Genomic DNA, 26389 nt, shown 5'->3' on the forward strand with positions numbered 1-26389 from the left:
CCTCAGAAATGTGCTCAGATTACTACCAAATTTTAATAATATGGTCTGGCAGCTGTTCCTGAAAAATACACTGCAAGTTTGTCCTATAACAGGAGTCGAGGATTCTTGAATTCTGCTAACAGTGACCCATAAGTTGGAAATTCACTGCAGTTCCCTTTCTGATCCTTTGCTGTGATCATTGTTGCCTAAAGTACAACATTTAACTCCAGGTAAAAGGAAAAGATGTCACAAACATATTGAAGATCACAAACACTCCCCCGAACACAACCAAAACTCAAGCCATTAGTTAAGCCTATGCCATAAACTATTCAGGATTCTCAAACAAACAAAACACTGTTTCAATAGCGCCACAGAGCCACAATGTTTATATACATTGTGAAAAAATGACATACATCTGACTAAACCCAGCATGGCACATAAATGGTGGCTATGTAGTGGGGAAAAAACATTTGGGAATTTTGGAATGATTGTAGTATCTCAATTACTTACATAAGCGTGTCATAACTTAACTGGACAGGAGGGAATTCTAAATAAACTTTAGATTTATTTTTCTATTTTGGAGCATGTGCTAAAGAAAAAATAGTTCAATAACAAATAAATGGCATTATTAATGCACAAAGACATCATCCAGTCCAATTTTACTTTATCTAATGTTCAAGTGAATGCACAACTGTTGTGTGGCAATGGACTGATTCAGCATTCAGGACAGGGTGCAATACAGAAAACTGACTTCAGAGGGCGCCATAAAGTAATTTACCATTAGGTTTTACATGGGTAGCAGTGACATCTAGAGGACAAAACACTTATTATGCTAATACAACTGCAGAATCAGTAGGAGGGCATATTAAAACACATATTTTTATATATGTGGCATATTTTTTTGTTCAACCAAAAAAATAAAAAATAAACATTTACACACCCACAAGGTTTTCGTTGTTTTTTTCCCCACTGGAACCTTTCGCACAGCTCTTTCCAAAATGTACACATTTATTATTATTATTATTATTATTATTATAATAAACACCTTTTTGTGTGGAACAGACTGAAATGTTGGAGTTTCACCTCAGTCTGCCACTTCTGAAAACTCACAATCAAATATGGTCCCACATGTGGTACTAATAATTTTTGTTAAGAGATGCACAAGAACCAGTGAAGACTAATAAAAAGTATCTATTCGATTCATTCGAAATACAGTTGCCACCATATGGTATTGAGCAATCATTTTAATGAATTACAATGTTGGTCTGTTTATCAGAAAATCTTTGTTACACTAATTTTGGAACAATATGAGGATGAGTAACAATGACAAATTTTATTCCTTTAAAATTTTGTTTCTCTGGACTAAGATTCAATTCAGATTGTGGGTTCTATGTTTTGCAGAATGTTAGATGTATCCTTCATCCTGAAATGGGACAGAAAAAAAAAATTATTGACGTTCAATCCTTTGTCTAAGTGACAATTTTTCTTTACCACACGCAAAACACAACCCTTCAAGAGAAATGCTAAACTATTCATATAAATAGTGTAAAATGTAAAATAACACTTACATGTGAACTATTCTGTCCAGCCTCTCTTTAAAATTCTAAGACACAGGAAGAAAAAAATAATAATAATGAATAAATATATATATATATATATATATATATATATATATATATATATATATATATATATATATATATATATGTATGTATATATAGCCATTATTAAACAAACTTATCTTGAAAATGGATGGATGGATGGATGGATGGATGGATGGATAGTCACCTGGGGAGCTGTCGGAGGAGTACTGGCTGGAGTGTGTCCATTATCACTGATGTCAGATGGTGGATGAATCACAGTAGAAACGCCACTCGCAGATACTTCAACACAAATACAAATGGGGAAAAATCTAACAATTTTACATTTAAGGAATGTATAGTTTCTTTAAATTATTACAGTTTTAAAGCTAAAATGTTGCCACATACCTGTTTCCTCTTTGGACCCACAATTGTCTGTGCTGAGGACACCATGTCCTGAAGTTAGACCCTATAGAAGTAGAGAAAACTTTTTGTAAGAGCCATAAAACACATAGCTTCATCCATATATTCATTACCTCTGCAATGTCAACTTGCCATTAAAACAAATCCTAAAATAACACGTTCATGAACCGAAAGGATTCATTTGACCTATAAAGTGGTCTGCAGTATTCCTAAAATACTGTACTTTCCAAATGAATTTCCCATTTCTGAAACTAACACATGTGATTGCTTTGCTAGTGCATGTGTATCTGCGCTGGAGAATGTCACTGCTTTTCATCACGGAACGCAAGCTTGATCATCAAAGTGAGTTTTGGGAGAAAGCAGCATTATGCCACAATTGCAACAGAAATAAAAATGTACAGTTCCAAACCTCCAAACAGATGTTAAACCCCTGTACCTGTGCTGAGGTCAATGTCTGCCTGGTCTCCAGCAGCAGCACACGACTCTCCAAGTTCTCCCACTGGTTGCTCTCAATGATAATCTTGCCAGCCAAGCTTTTCTCCAGAGCATGTATCCTGTGTTCCATAAGGGCCAATCGTTGCTCCAGTCTGCCAACACTCTCCAGAATACTTGCTTCTACGCCCCTCAGCCGGCTCTCTAAAACACACTCCTAACAAGAGAGCATGTGCATTAGATTGGATTGAACAAGTTCAGCACTTTCAAGAAGATTCTTTGCATTTTGAGTAATTGTGTAGTTGAGTTCTAACACAAAATGATACCCCCCAAAGCAAAAAATATTTTTAAAATAATGCTTGACTAGTTGATTGTCATGCACCTAACTCTGTGTAAAGGTGTTGCAGGATGCGCATTCTCACAATTGAATCTGCAGTTTGAGATGAGTCCTCAAAACGCTTTTCTGTTTCCTCATCCTGCTGTGGCTGCTCTTCTGAGGAGCATCTGATGAGCTTCTGAGGAGCTGGTGCTAAGCTGCTGCCAAGATGCCTTTCTACCAGTGGCTGCTTCTGAGATACCCAAGAGGGACAGAAGCAGCTATAATAATAATAATTATTATTATTATTATAATTATTATCAAATCACTTACTGTCAGGGTTGTTAACTCCAGTGAGTTACTCTCAGCAGAAGAGATCTCATTTTTAGTGCCGCTCTTAAACTGAGGCCTTCTTTTTGGCTTACGAACATGCTGTAGAATAAACAGAATAAACAATGTGTCTACACTAATACAATATAATATAATTTACAATATTATATCGAAATAGATTGAAAATAAAACACTGAAAATTAAAATAAACCATATCAAACAAACAAATAAATAAATATAGGCCAGAAACTGAAATGGTACCATATCTCTATATAAGAAAAACTGTATGTGGGTAAATCTTTGAGATACCTTGCTTTCTTTAGTGAGTTCTTTGTGTTTGTTGAGAACAAGGCCAATGATATCGCAGAGAATGATGACTTTCCTCTCAGCAAAGCCAAACTGAAGAAACTGCTGTTTGGTTAACAGTGGCTTATAGCTGAAAACATCCCGCAAGACCTATATTTTAAGAGATTTTCCCATGAAAATGTAGATACAACAAAAAACAGCGATAAACCCCAAGGGGTATAATGTATTAAAAGAACTGGAAGACAATTAACCCCTAAGTGGATTAAAATCATGAACAAATATTTGATTTGTAGAATTTCTGGTTCAGGAGGTACTCCAGAGGAACCACCAAGACTAATCACAGGGATAAGCTAGATGTAAACAGTGAAAATGACGAGTGGAAAAATATGACAAAACTGCTAAACACCGCTTTCCAGTTAAATGCCACCAAGGTCCTCAAGGTAATACCACTAATTCTCCCCAGAATATTTCATGTGAGCTGCACATTATCGTGGGGACGAAGGCCAGATCTCTTTTAGAACTGCATGAAAGGTCAATGAACAGGAGGAAGCGCCGAAAGACAGAGCAGCGCTTCAGTCCCACGGCTAAATGTACAGAATCGGCTTTGAGTTAATCTGAGATCAGACGACTTGGACCAACATGAAGGCCAGCCTCCTTTTTTTCTTCTCTCACTGCAGGACAGACACGTGAGCAGAGAATTGTAATTACTCAAGACTTGGTGGAGAAGAGCTGCCAGTCAAACATCTGAATGCTTTGCTGGAGAATAGAGCTACAGATGCTCTGAACCACAGAGCTCTGGAGAAACCTGCATTTCTGATGTGGGGTCAAACCCTCCCAGATCAGGGACAGTGCCAATAAACAAGGCTATTAGGGCAGGCAACACAAAGCCTGGCTTTGCAAATTTCATTACATGTGAAATTGCTTTTTCAAAAAGAAATCCACCTCATTAAAGGCGAAGTGAAAAACATTATTAATGACTCGTTCATAGTTCTAAACTATATAGTTTGACCTCAGAAAATGAACATTCTGTCCTCATGAATGAGACAAAGCAACTGCAACCACTTTGATCCATTTAAAACTGCCAATTCCTTAAAACCACTAGCTCTTGAAAGAAACTGCAAACAGTTTATAAAAGTCCAATTAAAGGGGGGAGCAAAATTAAAATTCATGCTAATAAAGATCTATTGTTGATTTCAAATAAAAAATTATCCAATAACCCTGACTCTAAACCATGTATGGGATGAATATATTTTAAAGGGATAGTTCACAAATGAAAATTCTGTCAACATTAAGTCTTCATTTATTTTTCTGTGGAATATAAAAGAAGATATTTTGAAACAATGTGTTTCTTTTGGTCAATGGACACCAAAACTGTTTGGTTACCAACATTCTTTAAAATATGTTCTTTTGCGTTCTGCAGGAAAAAATGAAATGCATGAACAAATAAATTAATTTTCATTTTTGGCTGAAATTTGTGTTCAAATATTTAAGTCAAAGTTCAGTTAAAAGGATGTAGGCTACGTATAATACATAATACGGTACATAATAAACAAAATTATAATAATATGCATTATAGTATGCTACTTAAGAACATGGTTAATGCAATTCACCTTGTAAACATTCTCAATAAATCGTAAATCATTCAATCCGGTTAGTTCCACGCCATAATCAGCCAGGTGCTCTGTGAGTGAGGGGGAAAAGGACGTGAAGGCAAAGCTCACAATAGGAAGATAAGCTGATGGATCTCCCACAGCCAATCTGGAAGCATAAAACACAACATCAAAATATAGCTGCAAGCTGCAATGACGGGGCCAAGCACATCAGCAGCAAAATTAGGAGCTAAGCATAGCATGGATCATCACACTAACTGCAGAAATGAGTAATAAAAGCCATTTTAGGATTATTTTAGTCAAAATAGCTGAAAAATCATAAATAAACCTCTAGAAATATGATTTATTGGCTTATCACGTTTGACCAACGGGTGGCACCATTATAAAATTGATGTGGTGTGTTCTGTGTGAGTTGACAATGGCACACACAAAGTTTTGTGTCAATATGCCAAAGCATTGCAGAGATACAGCCTCAAGTGTCATTTTGGCATCATGCCTCAAATTCGTTGTTGTGGTATGTGAAAACTGTTTTGTCTATCAACATAAAATCCATAACATTTTGTCAGCATGGTCTGAAGATGATATGATTCGATTTTGGTGAAAATCGGACCAACAGTCTAGGAGGAGTTCGAAAAAGTAGGTTTTCAACATAAATCAAAATGGCGGACAGGAAGTTTGGCTTACTATGGCATAATTGGTATGTGTGTTGTCAGCATAACCCAAGGAATAATTTGAGACCAGTATCATTACAATAGGCTAATGCAATCAAAAGTTATTTGTATTTTTGTAAATTTCATTATTAATAATTAATTAATGGTTTATTACTCTTGACCAATAGGTGGCGCTGTTACCAAACTGACGTGGCGTGGTCAGTGTGAGGTGACAATGTCAAAGTTTGGCTGAGATACAGCCTTAGATGCAGTTTGGCATCTGTCCAGCAAATTCGTTGACGCGCTAAACGAAAACCGTTTCGTATATCGACACAAAATCCATAACTTTTTGTCAGCATGGTCTGAAGATGATCCGAGTCAAATTTGGTGAAAATCGGAGCAATGGTCTAGGAGGAGTTCGAAAAAGTAGGTTTTCAACATGAATCAAAATGGCGGACAGGAAGTTCATCCAATTATGGCAAAACTGGTATCGATGTTCTCGGCATGGACCAAGGAATCTATCAAGATGAGTTTCATTACAATAGGCTAATGTAAGCAAAAGTTATTAGCATTTTTAGAAATTTAATTATAACTTTTGACCACAAGGCGGCGTTGTCCCCAAACTTTTTGAGTACCATCAGGGTATGGTGCCGAAGAAGCATACCGAGTTTTGTAACGATATGTCAATGCGTTCGTAAAATATAGCATTTTACGGCAAAACAAAAAAGCATTTTACGGCAAAACAGTATCATCTATCAGTGTGCCAAATTTTACAACTTTCCCGCAATCGGTTCTATGGGCTGCCATTCATTTTCCGGCGGAAGAAGAATAATAATAAGAACGCTAACGGATATAATAGGTGCCTACGCACCTTTGGTGCTTGGCCCCTAATTATGAAGCACTGCTACTGACAAACCACTCATTAAAAAGCATCACAAAATTAGTGCCACATAGACGTTTTAAATCAAATATAAAAATTATTTATTTATAACATGGCAGCAGCACAAAACAACAGTCTTAAATTGTCTGCAAGCTATTTTGAGTGTCGTGCTGGAGACAAATTAAGTCATCTTTCTGGATCATCTCCAGCACACACAAGCCAAATGGATCTGTCTTTTTGAGAAGCACGTTGTGTTTGATGCATCTCACATCAAAACCTCTTCACTGAGCATCTGATGTGCAGCTTTGCTGATAAAATGAGGCTGGTTTTTGTAAAGCCTGTTTACAAAATATCTCAGCACTGGAGAGGCTCCCGACAAGTCTTCAACTTTCCAAACTTCAAAACAAAATGTGGACATGAAACACTGGCAGAGCCCCATTTTGGATGTTTATACGAGTCAAGATGTTTAAAGCCTAGGCCAAAAAAAGTGGGGTTGGAACTGGGCACGTCAATGTCTAATGAATTAAATCCCGCATATATCATCGCCGCTGACTGCATATGAAAAAGTCATTCAGAAGAGCTATGGATTCATAAAGGATTCGTCCCTTTATTCATTTAAGAAATGAGGTTCAAGCAAAACATATAAAGGCTAAAAACTGCGTTAAAAAGCAAAAAGGTACAAGGTTAACAAACATTTTGAATTTCATTTACTATATTATGCATCTTCATGTTAACTATGTCTGCAAGTACACAGCAGAATTATATTTTCGGAACACTGTCAAAGATCCTGTGCAGCGACCCAGACCCTAATCAGTGGTTCTTTCTGCTAAACTGATGTTGTGTGACTCCTTACATGACATTGGTATAAGAAGAACACCATATCACACTTTTTGTTCCCCCATTTCTGCAATGAAGACCTCAGACTGTCTCTTTGACAACTGATCAACCACTTGAACCTTACCCAGCCAATATTTCTTTCCACCCTCTAGGTCACTCAAACATAAAAGGGCTGTCATAGGACTCATTAACATTATCATATTTTGGGCAAACTTTTAGAGTCCTAACATAAACTTGCACAATAATTAATATTTATAAAATGCTCACTCTGCACATTTTTCATTACCAGTCATTTTTATACAGGTATGATCTGCACGTAAATAATTAGGAAAATGTTATACGCAGAATGATCACCTGAACTTCCCTGAGCAGAATAGCAATTTTTTTTTATTGCCGTTTAATCCAGTCATAGATGAATTTCTACTTTCTTTTTTTTTTAAAGTCAAGCATATGAACATGTTTTCCTGATTTCTCCCCAAAAAATAAATAAATATGTTTTCCTGATTTCTCCCCAAAAATAAAAAATAAATAAAATAAAAATAAATAAATAAATACGAAAAGAATCCGATAGACTGTAGAATTTATAGACCCCCTCTGAGGTATTTTTTTTCTGTGATGAAAATATAACTAAGTTCAAAGTTTAAAGTTCATGTGTGTATGTGTCACGGTTCATGGGATCACGGTCTCATCCGGGCTTTGTACGGTTGTGTGCGTGTGTGTGTATGAGCGTACCTGATTACCGTAACGAGCTAATCATCCAGGTGTGGCTCGTTTGCGGCTCTATATCAGCTGTGCTAACCTCGCCTTGTGTTGTCAGATCCTTGGTGTTTGTCCTCACGTTCCTGTGTGCTCCGCTGGCTCCGATTTCGGGATTCTTCGCTGACTTCTGGATTTTCCTGCGTTCCACTCCTTAGTGCCGTCCGCTGCAGCCCTGCGCTACGGAGATCTGCCGTCTGGGAGTTTCGCTGCCGTGGACTCCTTTCTGTGTGTGACTCATCTAAATAAACTGTTTGTTTAGCATCCGCAACTGAATCCGTCTCTTTGTTCCCGTGACAGAAGGATCTGACCCTACCTTCATGGATTCAGCAGATGCCTCAACCCTGCAGGGGTTCCTCGACTCCAGCAACGCTCGGATGAACCGACAGGACGAACAGATGCTGGCAACCGGACGTGCCGTGCAAGCTCTCGTAGCGCAGGTGTCCGAGCTCACCTCCCAAGTACAACATCTAAGAGCACCCGCTGCGCCACCCCCACCGATCGTTCCCCTGATTCCAACAGGCAACGCGTATCAGCACGAGCCCAGACTGCCCACACCAGAGATGTACGGAGGAGAACCAGGTCTCTGCAGAGCCTTTTTGACCAAATGCTCTATGTTTTTTTCCCTCCAGCCTTTGAGATTTGCCACTGAGGAGGCCAGGGTGGCTCTGGTGTTAACGTTGCTGACTGGTAAAGCAGCGTTGTGGGGAACGGCGGTGTGGGAAAATCAACATCTCTGCTGCTCTTCCTTCAACGACCTCAAGGAGGAGATGAGACGGGTCTTCGATCGCGCCGCGACAGGCCGTGAGGCAGCTAGGAAATTAGCTGACCTCCAGCAAGGAGAGGGGACCGTCTCCTGCTATTCCATCGAGTTTCGGACTCTAGCAGCAGAGAGCAGATGGAACGAGAGAGCGCAGTGGGACATGTTTCTGCATGGGTTGGCTGATCGCATCCAAAGAGAAATATTCATGTTAGATTTACCTCCGGATTTGGACGGACTCATAGACCTGGCACTGCGTGTAGACTCACGCCTCCAGCAGAGGGGTCAGCGAAGTCGTCATTCTCGGGATTTCACATCTTCTGAGTATTCTCTTACCCACACCGATGATGCGATCAGTCATTCGTCAGGAGACGAACCCATGCAGGTGGGGAGAGCTCGGCTTTCCCGGGAGGAGAGAGAGCGTCGGAGAAGGCGGGGTCTATGTTTATATTGCGGAACTGCTGGACACTTCCTAGCCGAGTGTCCCGTAAAAGGGCAAGCCCGACCGCAGATCTGAGGTTGCTGTCGGGTGGTATCTCTCTGAACAAGACCTCGGCTAATACTCTCCTCCCGGTTAGATTGCAGTGGGCGGCCAGTAGTCAGGAGTGCACGGCTTTATTGGACTCTGGTGCTGAAGGTAATTTTTTGGATTTTTCTTTTGCCAAACAGCTGCACATTCCCATCGTCACTCTCGACCACAGGATTTTTGTTAGGGCACTCAACGGACAATCACTGCCTCCTGTTACTCACTCCACTAATCTCATTACTCTCATCACCTCTGGCAACCATACCGAAAGGATTATATTTTTTCTCACTGACTCTCCTTTAGCACCCGTCGTGTTGGGCCATCCTTGGCTCGCTAAACACAACCCCCGGATCGATTGGGGCCAGAATTCTGTGTCTGCTTGGAGCGAGTCATGTTATGCGTCTTGTCTAGTGTCTGCCTGTTCCTCTGTGTCTTGTTCTCTGTTGCAGGATGAGGCGGTGAACCTGTCAAACGTGCCCGCAGAGTACCACGCCCTGAAGGAGGTGTTCAGTAAGTCCAGGGCTGCTTCTCTTCCTCCTCACCGTCCCTATGACTGTGCGATAGACCTAGTTCCAGGTACGTCTCCGCCTAAGGGCAGATTATACTCACTTTCGGTTCCTGAAAGGGGGGCCATGGAGAAATACATTTCTGATTCTCTGGCAGCCAAGTTCATTCGTCCTTCTTCTTCTCCAGCTGGGGCAGGATTTTTTTTCGTCGCGAAGAAGGATGGCTCCTTGCGACCGTGCATTGACTACCGAGGCTTGAACAACATCACGGTAAAGAATACCTATCCTTTGCCGTTGATGTCTTCAGCTTTCGAGCGGTTGCAGGGAGCCTCCTACTTTACCAAATTGGATCTGCGTAATGCTTATCATTTGGTCCGTATAAGAGAAGGAGATGAATGGAAGACCGCTTTTAATACCCCCAGGGGGCATTTTGAATATCTGGTTATGCCTTTTGGGCTATCCAACTCCCCCGCGGTCTTCCAGGCACTCGTCAATGACGTGCTGAGAGACATGGTCGATCAGTTCATATATGTCTACCTGGATGACATATTGATTTTTTCTTCTTCTCTCCAGGAACATGTTCAGCACGTCAGGCGGGTGCTCCAAAGGCTGCTCGAGAATGGGCTTTTTGTCAAGGCGGAGAAGTGCGCGTTTCATGCACAGTCAGTTCCGTTTTTGGGTTACATCATCTCGTCCGAGGGGATGCGCATGGATCCCGATAAGGTTAAGGCTGTGGTGGATTGGCCAACCCCTGATTCCCGTAAGGCCCTGCAGAGGTTTCTGGGGTTCGCCAATTTCTACCGGCGTTTTATTCGCAATTTCAGCCAACTAGCCGCTCCTCTGACTGCCTTGACCTCCACCAGGTTGACGTTCAGGTGGTCGAGTGCGGCGGAGGCCGCATTCTCCAACCTCAAGAGCCGCTTCGTTTCGGCTCCCATCCTCGTTGCCCCTGATCCCGCACGTCAATTCGTGGTGGAGGTCGACGCGTCGGAGGTGGGGGTAGGTGCGGTGTTATCTCAGCGTGCTGCCTCGGATGACAAGGTTCATCCCTGCGCGTTTTTCTCTCATCGATTATCCTCCGCCGAATGTAATTACGACATTGGTAACAGAGAGTTGCTGGCGGTTAAGCTGGCGTTGGAGGAGTGGCGTCACTGGTTAGAAGGGTCGGGGGTCCCTTTTATCGTCTGGACCGATCATAAGAACCTTGAGTATATCAGAACCGCCAAACGCCTCAACTCCAGGCAGGCTCGTTGGGCATTATTTTTCGGTCGTTTCGAGTTCAACCTTTCGTATCGACCGGGGTCTAAGAACACCAAACCCGACGCGCTGTCACGCATTTTTGATCATTCGGAACGCCCGTCCTCTCCCGAGTGTGTTATACCTGAGAGACTTATTATCTCCACACTCACTTGGGAGATCGAGTCGAAGGTTCGGAAAGCCTTAGAAGGGGTAACGCCTCCTCCCGGTTGCCCAACGAGCCGGTTGTTTGTGCCGGAGAGAGTTCGGTCCGACGTTATCAGGTGGGGTCATTGCTCTAATGTGGCTTGCCATCCAGGAATTGGTCGCACCAATTTTCTTGTTAGGCAGCGGTTCTGGTGGCCTGCCATGGCCCGCGACATCCGAGATTTTGTTTTGGCCTGCTCGGTCTGTGCTCGGGGTAAGACTTCCAATCGCCCACCAGAGGGGCTACTCCAACCGCTGTTCGTCCCTTCGAGACCCTGGTCACACATCGCACTCGATTTCGTTACTGCCCTCCCGCCCTCCCAGGGCAATACGGTTGTTTTGACCGTAGTTGACCGGTTCTCGAAGGCGGCTCATTTCATCCCCTTGCCCAAATTACCCTCTGCCAAGGAGACAGCGGTGACCGTCATAGATCACGTCTTTCGTGTTCATGGCCTCCCGGTAGACGTGGTCTCTGACAGAGGGCCCCAGTTTGTATCCAAATTTTGGAGAGAGTTTTGTCGTCTGCTGGGGGCGAGTGTTAGTCTGTCTTCGTGTTTTCACCCTCAGACCAACGGTCAGACGGAGCGGGCTAACCAGGATCTCGAGAGAGTATTGCGGTGTTTAGTCACACAGAATCCCACTTCCTGGAGCCAGCAACTCTCGTGGGTTGAGTACGCTCATAACTCGTTACCAGTGTCGTCTACGGGCCTTTCACCGTTCGAGTGTAGCTTAGGTTACCAGCCACCTATTTTTCCCAGTCTGGAATCTGAAGTCGCTGTCCCTTCGGCTCACGCCTTCGTCCAGAGGTGTCATCGCACCTGGAAAAGAGCCCGTGAGGCTCTTCTCCGGGTGGGAGCTCGCACCAAGGCCTAGGCCGATCGCCACCGGTCGAGGCCTCCCGTCTACGTCGTTGGTCAAAAAGTGTGGCTTTCTACTAAGAACATTCCTCTCCGCCCCGTGTGTAATAAACTTGCTCCCAAATTTATTGGCCCTTTTGCTGTCACTAAGATCCTTAACCCAGTGGCAGTCCGCCTTAAACTTCCTCCGGCGTACCGGAGAATTCATCCCGTGTTCCATGTTTCCAAAATCAAACCGGTGTTTCATTCACTACTTAATCCGCCCACCCCGGTTCCCCCACCGCCGCGTCTCGTAGATGGGGAACCCACCTATTCGGTTAATCGTATTCTGGACTCGAGACGAAGGGGACGCGGATTCCAGTACTTGGTGGACTGGGAAGGTTACGGTCCGGAGGAGAGAAGTTGGGTTCCTGCCAGGGACATATTGGATCACTCACTGATTGATGATTACAATCAACAGGTAAGATCGGCAGAGAACGCCAGGAGGCGCTCTTAGGAGGAGGGGTACTGTCACGGTTCATGGGATCACGGTCTCATCCGGGCTTTGTACGGTTGTGTGCGTGTGTGTGTATGAGCGTACCTGATTACCGTAACGAGCTAATCATCCAGGTGTGGCTCGTTTGCGGCTCTATATCAGCTGTGCTAACCTCGCCTTGTGTTGTCAGATCCTTGGTGTTTGTCCTCACGTTCCTGTGTGCTCCGCTGGCTCCGGTTTCGGGATTCTTCGCTGACTTCTGGATTTTCCTGCGTTCCACTCCTTAGTGCCGTCCGCTGCAGCCCTGCGCTACGGAGATCTGCCGTCTGGGAGTTTCGCTGCCGTGGACTCCTTTCTGTGTGTGACTCATCTAAATAAACTGTTTGTTTAGCATCCGCAACTGAATCCGTCTCTTTGTTCCCGTGACAGTATGTTTATGTGCAATAACTATCTTACAAACTACCTTATGTATATTGTGCGTGCTTACACACACATATATGGGCCATTCTACAGAATTGGTGCAAACTGCTGTCCCTCATCCAAAAAACACATTTGAAAAGCATTTAATTATTAAAATCTTAGATGTTTACTAAGATCCTTCAATTATCTATTGAAACCCACAATAATATTTAAGATATCAGCAAGCTTTATATATATAAAATCATCATTTATGGGCTACTTTCAATTAGGAGGTGGCTGTCCCAAACCCTAACCCCTAAATTTCAACTTGTGAAAATGATATTGAAAAGTTTTTTGCAAATTATTCCATTCTTGTTTTAAAAAAAATATTTTTGTTTTGTTTTTTAAAATGAAGTTAAAAAAAATATTTATTTTATATTTTATTTTTAAATCATGAAACTTTATCTAAAAAAACGTGTCCTGCATTTTCATGTCACTACCAAAACAGTGAATGTTGTAGTCCATTGGCTGAGACTGATTTTAACCACACCCCTACATTTTTGATCAGGAAATATTCCTGTGTCCTTCTCTCTAATGTGCTATATGGTGAGTAGATTGGATCCCATCATTTTGAGGTAAATGTGTTCTAAAGTCTAAAAATCTGTGTGTAACTTTAAGGAATGTCACTACCAAACTCATTTTTTCTACTATTGAGAAAACGTTTTTGGATGTTATTCCATAAAATTTAGTTGTTATATGTGTTCAACTGTTCTGACCAGTGATTGCTAACCATGTGCTGATTAGCATCTTCGAGCTAGGCTCAAAAGTATCTAAAATTGTCACTACCAAAACAGTCACAACCGAAACATGTCTTGAAGTTTCGGTTGTGACATTATTGTTTTGGTAGTGACAAAAGGGAACACATAATCCTTTATTTGGAGGAATAAACTACATTTTAGTACAGTTATGCAAATAATTACTACTGTAGTATGTTTTAGTAGTGTTTTTGTATGCGAGATTCTGTTAAAATTCTGTAATGTGATGAGGTTACAATTACTTAAGGTTGCAGTCCATGATACTAGCTTAGGTGTAAGGTTGTTGTCAGTAATGTTAATTTCTATGATTAACTTGACAGGGAGAATGACATAAAACACCAACATGCCTAAAAAAAAATAGAAAAACTACAGCAGAGAGACAGAGAGAATACAAACAAAGGTAGGGAAGACCCAGTGAAGTACGAGGAATACTTAAGGAAAGAAAGAGAAAGAAATGAGAAACGAAGGGAAGAAGGAAAGTTGAAGAGTATCAGTGAATTATCTGACAGGGAGCAAAGACATGTCAGAAAAGCATGGAGGAAAAGACAGAAAAGACACAGGATGATGGTGAAAATTCAAAAAGAGGTGGAGACATTTTGCAGGGCTTCCACACCACCTAGCACTTCCAGTGAGGGTGATCAGACACCAGTGCACATACACACTGGGGGAAAAGGGAGAAAACGAGCAAAAATCAGTACCTATAGAAAATGTCAGAAGTTAGAACAGAAGATCAAAGAAATCCAGAGGAGAGAATACAAATATAGAAAGCAATATCAAAGGTTGAGGCAGAAGTTGACACGAGACCAATGTTCTCCAAGGTCGAAGACTCAGAAGGATGTAAAGAAGCACAGACTTCCCAAACAAGTCAGAAAGACTCTTCTTTTTCACAACACACTTACACTCACCTAAAGGATTATTAGGAACACCATACTAATACTGTGTTTGAGCCCCTTTCGCCTTCAGAACTGCCTTAATTCTACGTGACATTGATTCAACAAGGTGCTGAAAGCATTCTTTAGAAATGTTGGCCCATATTGATAGGATAGCATCTTGCAGTTGATGGAGATTTGTGGGATGCACATCCAGGGCACGAAGCTCCCGTTCCACCACATCCCAAAGATGCTCTATTGGGTTGAGATCTGGTGACTGTGGGGGCCATTTTAGTACAGTGAACTCATTGTCATGTTCAAGAAACCAATTTGAAATGATTCGAGCTTTGTAACATGGTGCATTATCCTGCTGGAAGTAGCCATCAGAGGATGGGTACATGGTGGTCATAAAGGGATGGACATGGTCAGAAACAATGCTCAGGTAGGCCGTGGCATTTAAACGATGCCCAATTGGCACTAAGGGGCCTAAAGTGTGCCAAGAAAACATCCCCCACACCATTACACCACCACCACCAGCCTGCACAGTGGTAACAAGGCATGATGGATCCATGTTGTCATTCTGACTCTACCATCTGAATGTCTCAACAGAAATCGAGACTCATCAGACCAGGCAACATTTTTCCAGTCTTCAACCGTCCAATTTTGGTGAGCTCGTGCAAATTGTAGCCTCTTTTTCCTATTTGTAGTGGAGATGAGTGGTACCCGGTGGGGTCTTCTGCTGTTGTAGCCCATCCGCCTCAAGGTTGTGCATGTTGTGGCTTCACAAATGCTTTGCTGCATACCTCGGTTGTAACGAGTGGTTATTTCAGTCAAAGTTGCTCTTCTATCAGCTTGAATCAGTCGGCCCATTCTCCTCTGACCTGTAGCATCAACAAGGCATTTTCGCCCACAGGACTGCCGCATACTGGATGTTTTTCCCTTTTCACACCATTCTTTGTAAACCCTAGAAATGGTTGTGCGTGAAAATCCCAGTAACTGAGCAGATTGTGAAATACTCAGACCGGCCCGTCTGGCACCAACAACCATGCCACGCTCAAAATGGCTTAAATCCCCTTTCTTTCCCATTCTGACATTCAGTTTGGAGTTCAGGAGATTGTCTTGACCAGGACCACACCCCTAAATGCATTGAAGCAACTGCCATGTGATTGGTTGATTAGATAATTGCATTAATGAGAAATTGAACCAGTGTTCCTAATAATCCTTTAGGTGAGTGTATACACCAAATACAGGATAAACACAAGTCTGCAAGTTATAAAGAGAAACATTCACTCAGAAGAGCTTTCACAAACGGGCTTCTTAGAAAATACAAACTTGTCTCTATGATAAGAAAATGTGTTTGTATCTCCCACAAAGTGTTCAACAAGTCTGAAAACCACCAATGTCTTGGGTTCACCTATCAGAGCAAATCGCAAACAAAATAACATGAACATAGTCAAACATTTTCTAAGCCGAGATGACAATAATCGAGTATCAGCAGGGAAGAAGGAAACCATCACAAGATTTAAAACAAAGAAACAAAAGAGGTTTCTCTCTGACACAATGATGAATTTGTATCAGAAACTGATGCTGGAGATGCCCGACCTGAAGCTATCCTGTTCATTTTTCTGTAGAATAAAGCCGTTTTGGATTGTTGCTCCAAATATCAATAATAGGGAGACATGTATCTGCAAAGTGCATGATGTTATATTAACATAAAATGTGGACAGTCTGATTCAGCCATGGCAAACTAAGTATTGTGGTCACTACCAAAACATTACTGTCACTACCAAAAATGTGCAGTCACTACCGTAACATGGGATGTTTTGTCGAAAATAAAGTATATTGAATTATCAACCAAGATGTTATGATAGTGTTTGGTTCAATGCATATTCAAACTAATGAATCCTTAACTTTGAAATCAGTACGATAAACTTTATGCCTTCTACAAAGAAAGATTGGGTTCAAAATACATTAAATCTCATAAATTACAATTAAAATATTATTAAAATTATAATCTTTATTGATTTAACCTGTAAAAATATTTTTTAAAAATAGAAAAAATATATATTTATAAGGTAGATGTAAACAAAATCTTAATAGGTCATTATAAGCCTTCTTATTAAATTATTTAATATTGTGTTTCGGTAGTGACAAATTTGGGGAGAAGGAAAATATTCCAGCATTTTCTGAAAATACAATACGAGAATTAACTGCACAATTACTAGAAAAGCGTACCTTGGATATTATACAATTTGCATACATGCAAAATTTGTGGGAAAAAACAAAAAAATGTCAAGATGTTTCCAACTCTGACTTTGCACCAATTCTGTAGAATGGCCCATATATATATATATATATATATATATATATATGCACACAGATAAGATATAGCAAGACTATATCTATAAGACAGTTAGTAAAACAGTTATAACTATAACTATAGTTATTGTAGATTCCAGCAACATAAAGTTATGTAAATAATGAGATAATTGTTATTTTCAACTATTCAACTATATTCAACTATTGCTTTAACATTCATCATATTTCATACCTTTGATAGTCCACTTCTCTGGGATACTTCAGAGACCGGAGAGACGCTTCCAGCTTTCTCAGACATCCTTTCAGATCACCAGTGGTCATCTCTGTCATTTTCAGGAGGGATTTCAACAAGAATTACATTTTTATTACTATTTTTAAATAAATACTGCTGTCAATTTACCACTGATTGACTATACAATGTAAAAAGATCTTGGATTGTTGTTTTAACAAGTTCACCTCTTGTTTTTCTGATTTGCGTTTGTAATACAATAATAACTTTGTGTCTTACCGATGGCTGAATTTATAGTAACCCAGAGTTATTGCTAATTCCTCTCTTTTGTTTTTGCCGCTGAAATATTCGTGTTTGTTGTGATTGGTTTCTATGCACCGGAGACGACGGCTCAATCCACTGTTTCACTTCTACACATTCATGTCTTCGATTACTTCTTTTCAATATTTTTCATTGTGTTAAACGTAAAACACATGTTTACAAATTTCATGAAATGATTTATTTACTAATCTATTTATTTCACTACTTTAGGTATTTTATACATTGCGATTTATGTATTTATTTGATCGATTTAATCATTACTTCGTTCATTCAGTGTCTTTATTTTATATTTTATTTGAATTATTGTAGCATTTTATTTTATTTTACTTTTATTTTCAATAAGCATACGAATTTGACAAACATTGTTGAAAAAAACAACAACTTTTTAATCGAAAGTGCAAGTGAGTGTACCTGTGGTTAATTTACTCGGAGAGATTTGCGTCACTTCCACCAATAACAAGAAACGTCAGTCTGGCCAGAGTGGCGTGGGAGGCGGAGAGACAGGCTGATGAATGATAGATAGTGTCACAGGACTGTCTCATCTCGATCAGCGGCGTTGGAGCTGTCAAGATGGCTGTCCTGGGCTCCTGTTAAAGGACTGCGATAATTTCATCCGTGAGACAGTGGCAGATGAGCAAGTCATCTCGTCGCGGCGGCGGTAGAAGTATTTCACATACACAGAGGTGGGTGGTGCTGCTTTGAGCGATTGACGCTGCGAAAATAAAAATAGAAGACTTGCATGCGCCACTTTGCGCAACGTCCAATCAGAGTTCGGGTTTATGTGTCAAATTGGAATTTCAACCAATCGTTTTAGAGAGAGGCGGGACTTTGTGCTTCAGCCAAACATGATGGAAGACCTATTGCTAAAAGCTGTAGAAAACCTCAATTTGTGTGTCAGTCATTACACTCACAAGTTTATTAGAGTGAAACTCTAAATAAGAGATGTTTATTAAATATATAACGTCTTATATTTAAGTAATGTGTCAGATGAGTTCTCCTTTGTTAGGACTGAAATCTGAAAGGCTACTGATATGCAAATAAAGCTAGAAATTTAGGTCAAGGCTTAGACTACGTTTTCAGTACTCTTTGCGTAATCAACTGACTTAAAATGTATTTTTCAGATACTGTAAATAGGATTTTGTGCTATAGCTTGTTCTTTTACAGCTTGTCAATGCACTTTCTCAGTTTACAGTAAACAGTTTGTTGTCAAGAGTAACACAATTAGAACATGCATGGGGTTGCCAGACCTGTTTACTTTCACTTTAAATAGAAACACAACAAGAGTTAGATGAGCTTAACCATGTCTAAAAAAAAAAAAATAACTTTAATAAGCATAATATATAAATAAAACGATTTAAGAGCTGTTCCTGCCCTTAGGAAAAGCAGAGGGAAATTGCTTGTAAGAGTTCATTGACCTTGTTCAGATTTCCGGTCCATGTTTTAAGCAGGTCTAAGAATTCCCAAGCTCCTCCTACAGAATGCCAAGGAGCAGGTGCAGTAGCATTACGTCAGTCCCGAGCAAGTATATGTCAAGTTCATATAAGAAAGCCTGTCATGCTAGAGACTCGGCGACAAGGAGAGCAACCAGAGTGCTTTCAAGAGGTCATTAGAGACGAGAATAGCAAGGCTTCTCATAGAAAGAGACATGTTTTAGAGAGGAAGGCCCTTGGAGGGAGTCAGACAGGGCCACATAAAAAGGCTTAATGCATATCTCCAAGAGAGGATTAGTGCTACTGCAATGGAGATAAAGCTGCCATCAGGGCTTTTATTTCCCAGCTGACTACTGCACACTAGCACTAAAAACAGTTTCCTAGAGGCAGTTTTGCTCTGATGAGGTAAGGATTCGGGGACCCAACTGAAATGATCTAAATCAAGAATAAAGTGCTGAGAGCTTGAGGCCTCTGGATTACTCTGGTTTAGTTTTACAGAAGGCAGAGAGATAAAAGGCTGTAGACTCAAAGCCTTCCTTTAATAATAAATAAATAAATACAAAAAGAGAATATATTATATACAAATGCTTTCAGCAAAACAAGAAATAAAAGCAGGCTGGCCTGTCCATATCAAATGTCTCAGATGGCTGAGATTACATCAGCTTCTTCTGCTTAATGTATATGAAATCAAAAACAGAAACTGATCTCCTATAAGACCAGAACTCTCAGTAATAACAAAAAAGTATGTTCCACATGCAACAGATCAGCAATAATGCTGGAACTCAATTTACTCCATTTCAAATTGAAATTTACATTTGAAAAACATTGTATATAGACTACTGGTCAAAAGTTTGGAATGCTTTTGGAAGGTTTGGAATATTTTATTTTATAATGGATTCTTGTGATGGTTTATCATTAGTCCGGTCTTTAATGTCACATGATCCTTTAGCTGTTGTGCTGCTCAAGAAACATTTCTTTGTATTATTAATGTTGAAAATGTTTTTCAATATTGTAATGTTTTTGCTGCTTAATATATTTTTGTTTCCACAGTTTGGGGTATGTAAGATTGGGTTAAGAAAATAAATAATAATTAAGGACCAATTAAATAGTTTAAAAGTGACAGTACAGACATTTAGATTACAGCATTTAAAGCAATCTACATTGATAATAATAAAAACTATTAATAATTGAGCACCAATAACTGATAATGGTCGAACACCAAATCAGCATATTAGAATGATTTCTGAAGGCAAAATTAATTCAGCATTTCCATCACAGAAAATTTAAAATTTGTTCAAATAGAAAAACAGTTATTTTCAATTGTAATAATATTTAGCTGTTTTACTGCATTTTTGATCAAATAAATGCAGCCTTGGTGAGCAAAAGAGACTTTTTTCCAAAACAGTAACAAAATCTCACACTTTCCAAGCTTTTGACCAGTAAGTGTACTGTAAATGCTTCTTTAAATACATGCTACATTTTTTCTCAAGCTATACACAAACTAGTATTATAGTATACTATTTTAATGCATTGAGGCCTGAAGACAGATATGTATGTGTTGAATTTCTCTCAAATGCAAAATTTTTCAGATCTGCAGATGGGTCAGGGTCTGTGGAGGGTGGCGAGGAACCAGCAGCTGCAGCAGCAGTACAGTGAACAGTGCTTCCTCCAGCGGGACAGAGAGCAGGGCCGGAGGGTGGGGCCCCCACTGGATGAAACGCTGCTGCAGCGCCGCACACCGCACTGCCAGGTGCCCGGCACCGACATCAGCCACCTGCTGCGCGTCCGCAAGGGCAAAGAGGAGCAGGGCTTCATCGATCTTGAGATGCTGCCGCCCGAACTCAGCATCACCATCCTCTCCTACCTGAATGCTACCGACCTGTGCCTGGCCTCCTGCGTGTGGCAGGACTTGGGAAATGATGAGTACCTGTGGCAGGGGTTAGTGATGTTTTTAGCTTCCATATAAAATCTTGAGGGAAAACTACATAAGGGAGACAAAACTTAATAAACTACCTGTCAAAAGTGTGGAATAATTAAGATTTGTTTAAATGTTTTTGCTAGAAGTATTTTAGGCTCACCAAGGCTGCATTTAAGGATTTAAATAATATCCACTGTTTCATAAAAATACAGTAAAACAGCAATGATGTGAAATATTATTGCAAATTAAATGTTTTCTATTTTAATATTTGTTAATATTTTATTTGTATTTTTATTTTATTTTCAGTGTTACATGATCCTTCAGAAATCCTTCTAATGCTGCTTAATTAGTTAATTATTTATCAGTTATTATTGGTACTCAATAGTTTTTTTTTATTAATTATATTATATAGTAATATAAAAACTAAAAACTATAACAGTTTTTGCTGCTTCATATTTTTGTGGAAATAATGATAATTTTTTTATCTTAGAAAATTCAAAAGAGCATCATTTATTTAAAACAGGAATATTTTATAACATTATAAATGTCTATATTTTCACTTATAAATAAAAGTATTAATTTCTTTCTTTTTTCTTACTCATTGTACTTTTGTACAATAAGTATTGTACAAACTTTTGAATAGTAATGTATCACAGTTTCCACAAAAAAAAATATTTTTTGATTAAATAAATGCACCCTTGGTGAGAAAAAAAAAATTCTAAACTTTGGATGGTAGTGTAATGTTTCAATGGATATTATGCTAACTAAATGATATTATTTCTGCTTTTAGATTTTCAGCTATTCAATCAATAAATAAATAAATGATATTTAAAAAAATGTATGACCTCTTTTTCAAATATTCACTACTAAAGAAATGATATTAGCATTTCTCCAATTCAATTTCTTGTTTTTCTTTGTCTGCCCTCTAGCCTGTGCAGGTCCACTTGGGGTCACTGTTCCATATACAACCGAAGGCTTCCGTCTGGATTTTCATACAGAAAACTCTACATGGAATTAGATGAAGGAAGTCTAACCTTCAACGCCAACCCACAAGAGGTACAAAAAATACAAGCTTTTGTTCTCTCACCACAATAACGTCTCTTTAATTAGAGGGCAAACCGTTTAATGTTTAAATGGGCAAGAAACAGAGAAATGATCATAGCCACAATGTGCTTTGGAAATACAATTCTGACTAGCTAGCTATGATTAATATGACGGTTTCCTCCTCCACCCTGTAAATTCCCACATAACCCAGAAATGCTCATACTGCAGACTAAATATATTATTTTTACAAGCTCGCCTAGAATGAATAATGGTGCATGACATAGGCTTTTAGACCACAACCCGGATTAAAACAAAATGGATGGCTTTTCTCTCATGCAGGCTGCTCTTAAAACATCATTTCTGTTCAGAGATGCATTTGAATGTCTTGACTCCCCCTCGCTCGTGTCTTAGGTTAGATTAGCAAAGCTTTAGCTGTCCACTTAAAGGACATGCGATAGCCTTGCTCCGGACTAAATCGCAGTGTCTGGTAAAAAAGCGTGCCCCCTCCTTCTCGTTTTCCTCCTAATCCCCACACCCTGTTTTATGTGGGTCTTTCATTCAGGGTATCAGTTACTTCATGTCCGGAGGTATTCTTGTGGACCACCCGAAGGAAATTGCCAAGTTTATATTCTATACCAGAATGCTGAATTGGAAGATGCTGCAGATTTATCTTGATGAACGGTTTGTTTGTTTGTTTTAAATGTATATTATTAATGTCTTTTATTAATGTATAAGATGTGCAGTTTTGTAACTTCCACCAAGCTGTGACAAATCAATACATTATAAATAAATAATAGTCTACAGCTGATAAATGCTGATTAAAATTTAGTTTTTGAGGGGAAAATAGTAATCTGCTGCTGCTGATGATAATAATAAAAAATCTAGATTGAAACTACTGTGTTTGCAGGCGAGATGTCTTGGATGAGCTTGTCACACTTCATAACTTTAGTAACCAGTTCCTCCCTAATGCACTGAGAGACTTCTTCAGACACATTCATGCCCCGGAGGAGAGGGGCGAGTACCTGGAGACCCTCATCACTAAGTTTTCTCATCGTTTCTGTGCCTGTAACCCCACTCTGGTGCAGGAAGTGGGCTTAAGTCCTGGTAAGTGAAGTACAATACAGGCATAAAAGATCCCAGACTAGCACTTGTACTACAGAGTGATCTAGTGTGTAACTGTGACATCAATATCACTGTGATTTGCTTTGCTGGTTGTCAGGTGTGTCAGCAGATCACAAGTGACGTACACAGATTTTTACCTTAAGCGAAAACGAAAGCTGAAATACTGGTTCTAGTATCAGTACATACAAATCACAGATTGCATGATTAGTCAACTATAATTTAATAGCTGCAGATCTGTGAGATCTCGTCTTTGTATGGAGCAACATGTGAGAAATCCATGTACTAACACCGTCGTTTGCTTCTAAAGCTGAGCTAAGCCTGCTGGCTTAAAGTGTTAACAAAAGAGGACCCTGCTCTGAGTCCAGCCAATCACAGTTACCTTCTGCAATAACATGTGACTTGTAGTGCATGTGTGCTACTGTTCAAGCAGGAAGATTTATTATTAAATTGATTTATTATTAAAATTACTGACAGAACTCCCACTTCAAGCCAAGATGTGCGCCAAGATGAGGTTTTTTTTTTTTACCTTTAGATTCTCATCGTAATATTAAAGGTTTAAACAGAAGTTTTTAGGCATTAAGTAAATACAATATGGATCAATTCTCTGAAGTATGTAAAGCAGGGACCTTCTATATAAAATGCATGTACAACTAAATTTCATCTTAAATTCCATGGATTTCATCCTACGTCAAAAGTGAGAAGCAAATCAGGATTTATAAAGGGAAAAACTGAAGTGAAAATATGTGCAAAACACTCATATATACCAGTAAATTAAACTATGCAACATTTATGTTTAAATGTAAAGATAAATAGACAAATCACAATATGCATTAATATTATTATATACACAGATGTGCAACTGCTTTGTGATAATTATGTCAGTTTCATTAAATAATGAATTTAAGGTGAACTTATAAAGCTGGATGCATTTAGGAAACTGTTTAGCATTTATGGATGCTTTATAAATCAGCTGTTGAAACATTGGAAATTGTCGTCCATTCACATTTAGCATCATTCTACGTTTGTCTTTATTAAAGATGTTTCTGCATAATGCAGACATTTTTATTTGAAGAAGGGGTTACAATGTTAACTGTGCTAAACGTCATAAACAACACCCCTCTCTCTTCTGGTTTTGCAGATGCAGTGTACGTGCTGTGCTACTCCCTCATCCTTCTCTCCATCGATCTGACCAGCCCTCATGTAAAGAACAAGATGTCCAAGAGGGAGTTTATTCGAAACACACGGCGGGCTGCTCAGAACATCAGCGAGGACTTTGTAGGGCACCTCTATGACAACGTCTATCTGATCGGCCACGTGGCGGCCTAGGCACTACAGCGCTTGACACGTTAGAGAGAGACTGCTGGTACGCAAAACATTAGCGACTGCACTAGGAAGGATTCTGCTTGAAGCTGGAAGAAACACTGTCAGAACTCTGCAGGTCATTTTAAACTGAAGTCTCATGAGTGAAGCCCTTGATATGATGTGCTGCATTGCAAAGGAGTGGAGGACAGCCACAATGTGAAGAATCAGCAAAAGCAAGTCAGTTGTTAGCAGGCTAGCAATGGTAGCGACAAGGTTTATCTACCACAAACCGCTTAAAGATGCAAAACCATGTAGCTACATGTAGATATATGAGATAAGCTATGAAGTCAGTTAAAGTTGAATGTAGACTTTATGGGGCTTGCATAATATTTACAAAGATATATATATATATTTTTTTTTTCCTCGTTCTGATTTGGAAACCTCTCGTGCTTATCAAATGAATGTCAAGTTTTTTGCCATATCTACAAAATTCAGGCAAGTCTAAAGCATTCAGTCTATGGTCACTGTGATATCAAAGGATTGACCGACTAAAACAGCACACTTATATTGATTATGAACAAAAGCATTTTTTTTTTATTATTCTGTGTGTACTTTCTTGTTTTAGGGGGCTTTCTTTTTCTGCACGTCTCATCTTCCTTGAGAAGAGTAAAACCCTGTGAGACATTGTATGCACTGAATTTTTATTACGTATCTTTCATAGGTACCTTTTTTTTTTTTTGTCATCTTTCCACAGATTGTTGAAGTTCTTTGGGGGGGGGTTTTTGCATCATTTATGCATGGTTAGACCATTTTCCAATCATATATAAATTATATACACACAAATTCTTCATATACAAGCAAAATAAATTAGCTATCCATTACATCTAAACATGTGAGTATGTTCAGCCAGAGAAATTTTCTTTTTCTCAAATAATTCATCGGACATCTTGTCTTTTAGTTACTCCCAGTTCATAAATGTGGGTATTTTTCTTTTTTCTTTTATTCAGACTTACTACAATTGGGTGCCAATAGTGAGGATTAAATACTAAATATGTACACAATAATGTAGAATTATTATTATTCACACACTCTGCATAGTTTAATTTAATGTTGGACATTTTATTTGCACATAATGTATGTATTTAAGTATAGAGATTTATAAACATTAAATTTTATTTTGGAGTATTTTAAATAAGAGTTGTGGTTTTTCTCTCAATTAAAAGAGTGAATTCTGTCCTTTTGCACTTTTGGCATATTTACCATGTCGCAGCATTTATTTGTGAAATGTCATGTCAATAACTACATAATTCTGACCATTGCTATCCAGCGCTGAAAGAACTGTATTTTTACTAACAGATTACAATTCATCTGTCCCTGATTTTTGATCTTTATTTTTACAATGCTCTCCATTAAGTAGGTATTTATCCAGCAAATGCAATTCTGTTTAAACAAATCTGCTTAACTGTAGTTAAAGTGCAGAAAAGATTTGTTTAATATAGATTTCAGAATAACACTGGACTAACGCACTTATAGATTGTATCAAAAAATAAATAAAACTTTGCAAAGCTGTTTGCATAGTCACGTGTGTATTGTCTGATCCTTAGCGTAAAAACTGTATGTTTAAATATGACATTTATTTTCATTGAGTGGGATAAGTTAAGAATGCTTTTCCATAAATTGCAACTTAAATTAAATCACACACCTACCTTTATCTATATGAGGCCATTGCTTCTTGGAGCAAACATTTATCGGACAGACAAAAGAAAACTATTGTCGCATTGAATAGGATTGCTTTATGTATAAGATTATTTTGCATAGGAAAGGCATCACGACAGAATTATCATTTCCCGGTCCAATTTGAAGCCAAAGAGTATGAGATTATTAAACTGTTCATTTCTGATATAAGCTTGAAAACAAGAAACTGATATATTTGCTGATAGGCCTATATTATAAGA

General features: G+C 39.3%; 2 protein-coding genes across 2 annotated transcripts; one reads left to right on the forward strand and one right to left on the reverse strand.

The window, feature by feature from the left end:
- Positions 1-1154: 1154 nt before the first annotated feature.
- LOC306872408 (centrosomal protein of 44 kDa-like) lies at positions 1155-17703 on the reverse strand. Its single transcript, XM_079420940.1, has 11 exons — positions 17577-17703; positions 17301-17391; positions 4977-5124; positions 3370-3516; positions 3064-3162; positions 2837-2983; positions 2419-2631; positions 1968-2028; positions 1768-1862; positions 1548-1582; positions 1155-1402 (listed from the first exon to the last, which is right to left on the reverse strand). The coding sequence occupies exons 2-11, from the start codon at positions 17387-17389 to the stop codon at positions 1354-1356; spliced, it is 1083 nt and encodes a 360-aa protein (XP_079277066.1). The 5' UTR covers positions 17390-17391; positions 17577-17703; the 3' UTR covers positions 1155-1353.
- A 383-nt stretch (positions 17704-18086) lies between these two features.
- LOC306873301 (F-box only protein 8-like) lies at positions 18087-26147 on the forward strand. The gene is made up of 6 exons (XM_079422494.1): positions 18087-18301; positions 20638-20986; positions 21896-22022; positions 22573-22691; positions 22918-23114; positions 24271-26147. Exons 2-6 carry the CDS (start codon positions 20646-20648, stop codon positions 24456-24458), a joined length of 972 nt encoding a protein of 323 aa, XP_079278620.1. The 5' UTR covers positions 18087-18301; positions 20638-20645; the 3' UTR covers positions 24459-26147.
- Positions 26148-26389: the final 242 nt, after the last annotated feature.

The sequence above is a fragment of the Barbus barbus genome, assembly GCF_936440315.1.
Source record: "Barbus barbus genome assembly, chromosome: 7".
NCBI classification, from domain to species: Eukaryota; Metazoa; Chordata; class Actinopteri; order Cypriniformes; family Cyprinidae; genus Barbus; species Barbus barbus.

What these genes read in the sequence shown, in the direction of transcription:
- LOC306873301 (XM_079422494.1), top strand. Translation starts at nt 20,646, where the DNA reads ATGGGTCAGGGTCTGTGGAGGGTGGCGAGGAACCAGCAGCTGCAGCAG. An exon ending in GATGAGTACCTGTGGCAGGG is followed by an intron (nt 20,987 to 21,895) that starts GTTAGTGATGTT and finishes TCTGCCCTCTAG; the next exon opens with CCTGTGCAGGTCCACTTGGG. An exon ending in GGAAGTGGGCTTAAGTCCTG is followed by an intron (nt 23,115 to 24,270) that starts GTAAGTGAAGTA and finishes CTGGTTTTGCAG; the next exon opens with ATGCAGTGTACGTGCTGTGC.
- LOC306872408 (XM_079420940.1), bottom strand. Translation starts at nt 17,389, where the DNA reads ATGACCACTGGTGATCTGAAAGGATGTCTGAGAAAGCTGGAAGCGTCT. An exon ending in AGACATTGACCTCAGCACAG is followed by an intron (nt 2,029 to 2,418) that starts GTACAGGGGTTT and finishes CTACTTCTATAG; the next exon opens with GGTCTAACTTCAGGACATGG. An exon ending in CTCCTCCGACAGCTCCCCAG is followed by an intron (nt 1,583 to 1,767) that starts GTGACTATCCAT and finishes CCTGTGTCTTAG; the next exon opens with AATTTTAAAGAGAGGCTGGA.